Below are 2,435 nucleotides of genomic sequence, written 5' to 3' on the forward strand. Positions count from 1 at the left end.
AGGAGGACGTACCTTTTGGCAACCTTTTGAAATATTAAAGAGACCTAAATACTGCTCAAAGTGTAAGATAGTTGGGCATCAGGATTCATAATGCAGGAAGAAACATGTTTCTACGAACAATGCAGTCCAGCAAATTGTTCCTACAGTTGATAAGCAGCAGCAATCCACTGCTCTTGTTATTCATCAAGGTGATTCAGCTTGGCAAGTTGCTTCAACTAAGAAGAATAATAGAAGAAGACGTAAAGGTACAGTGCAACCTCTCCAGACTAAAGTTGTGAGCGTTTATGACATTGTTGAGTTGGAATAACAGCTGCAAGATGAATTAGCGATATCCGAAGTTGTGTTTCGAAGTGCCTCTGCTGAGTTTGAAAGAGCCAAACAAGCATTACATGCGCATACAGTTTTAGTTAATAAAGCAAAGTCGATGAGTAATTTAGCTTTGAATACTAAGCCAGGTGAGAATGTTGAATTGGAAAGAACTAAACTTCCTAAACCTGGTAGGGTTCCTACATCTTCTTTGCCTACACCGGTGTGTGACGCTCTTGAACAACATTCTGAATTTGTTTCTCATAACAAGTTTAATATCTTGGGTAGCAATTTTGTTGGTGAATCTTCGAATAGTCAGCTTCTGGATATTGGTAGGGTGGTTGAAGTTACTAGGCGTGCAAAACAACAACAATTGATTGCTCTTCATGCCAGAATGGATGCCTTGCGTGATGATGATTCTATGTCGGACTTGGATGATGACTCTGCTCTTGGAATCCGAGCTAAAAGTGGTTCCTCTCCAAGATTAAAATCCTCCTCAAATACTGCCAACCAAGTAAAGCTATCTAAATCTCAAAACTCCAGAGTTTAATATGCGGGTTTTTTTTTGGAATATAAAAGGAGTTGCGCGTGATTCATCTCATTGTAAACTTAGAGATTTAATAAGAGAATTCAAACCTGGTTTCTTTTGTGTTGCGAAACCTAAGGTGCACTGCTCAGTTTCCTTTGGAAACAAACTTCAACTTGAGGGATATTCTTCTCGTGTTATTCATAATGCTAGTGATAATAATATTGCTAATATGTGGGTCTGTTATTTGAATTCAATAAGGCCTTCTATAATCAGTAGAAGCAAACATTCCATTACTATTGAGGTTGATGGGTTTCACATTTCTTTTGTTCATGCTAGTTATCGTTCAAGTTACTAGACGAAGACTTTGGCAGCAACTTATTTTGCAAAATGATTCTATTACATGGCTCGTTATGGGTGATTTCAATTGTATTCTTCGGCTTGATAAGAAAAATGGAGGTCTTGATCCAAGAACTTCAGCTATTAATGAGTTCTCAAATTGGTTAGATGATAATAATCTTTTTGAGGCAGATTCTTTGGGAACAAAATTCACATGGACCAATAGGCAGTCAGATACTAATAGAATCATTAGTAAACTTGATCGTGCTATTATTAATGCTGCTTGGCTTGAAAAGTTTGAGAATTGGCGGTGTAAAGCTCTTCCTAGGGAAGTTTCCGATCATTCTACTTTTTTGGGTTATTCTTTTTCTGTTCCAAGACCTAAAAGAGCTATGTTTCGTATTCAGAAGATGTGGTTTTTGCACGCTAATTTTCTTCGTATGGTTAATGAGAGTTGGAACATGCCAGCTCATGGCTATATTGACTTTATTTTTTTCTTATAAATTGAAGAGACTCAAAGGTGTAATCAAAGAATGGAATATCTTGGTCTTTGGTAATATTTACTCTCGTTTGAAGCAAGATCAGTTGAGATTTGAAGCAGCTGCCCTTCGTTCGGATGTGGATCCTAGTGATGTTACTAATATCAATCTTATGAAAGATGCTATGTCTAAGCTTAGTGAAACTCGTCTCCAGCACAATACTATGCTAAAGCAAAATGCAAGGAATCAATGGCTTGTGGAGGGTTCAAGCAATTCTTCTTTCTTTCATAATAGCATTCGTATTCGAAGAAGTGCTAATACTATTTCTGAATTAGTAGATGGTGTGTAATACTATTTCATATTATGACTAAATTCGTGATCATGTTGTACATTATTATGAGGACAACTTTGATGGCCAAGAGTTGGATTATGATTTTAGCTCATTTGATTATGAGCATCCTAGTATTTCGGAGGTGGAGAGAGTCTTGCCATGGATAGAATTCCGCCACTAGAAGAAATCAAGCCAGCTGTTTTTGATTTAGGCATAGACAGTGCCTCAGGTCCAGATGGTTTTTCTGGTTATTTCTACCGTCATTGCTGGGATATTATTCAAGAAGATTTGATTAAGGCTATTATTTTTTGTTGGGATACTGGTCATATTCCAAATGGAATCAATTCAAGCCTTATTGTTATTCTTCCCAAGGTAAGAGGTGCTAATACTCTTCGCAATTTTCGGCCTATTGGTCTTAGTAATTTTTTCTTCAAAATTTTTACTAAGATTCTTG

General features: G+C 36.8%; 1 protein-coding gene across 1 annotated transcript; it reads left to right on the top strand.

Annotated features, from left to right (window-relative positions):
* Window positions 1-1,245: 1,245 nt before the first annotated feature.
* Window positions 1,246-1,999, top strand: LOC113290643. The gene is made up of 2 exons (XM_026540225.1): window positions 1,246-1,614; window positions 1,682-1,999. Exons 1-2 carry the CDS (start codon window positions 1,246-1,248, stop codon window positions 1,997-1,999), a joined length of 687 nt encoding a protein of 228 aa, XP_026396010.1.
* The last annotated feature ends 436 nt before the right edge of the window (window positions 2,000-2,435 follow it).

The sequence above is a fragment of the Papaver somniferum genome, chromosome 6, assembly GCF_003573695.1.
Source record: "Papaver somniferum cultivar HN1 chromosome 6, ASM357369v1, whole genome shotgun sequence".
NCBI lineage: Eukaryota > Viridiplantae > Streptophyta > Magnoliopsida > Ranunculales > Papaveraceae > Papaver > Papaver somniferum.

What these genes read in the sequence shown, in the direction of transcription:
- LOC113290643 (XM_026540225.1), top strand. Translation starts at nt 1,246, where the DNA reads ATGGGTGATTTCAATTGTATTCTTCGGCTTGATAAGAAAAATGGAGGT. An exon ending in ACGCTAATTTTCTTCGTATG is followed by an intron (nt 1,615 to 1,681) that starts GTTAATGAGAGT and finishes TATAAATTGAAG; the next exon opens with AGACTCAAAGGTGTAATCAA.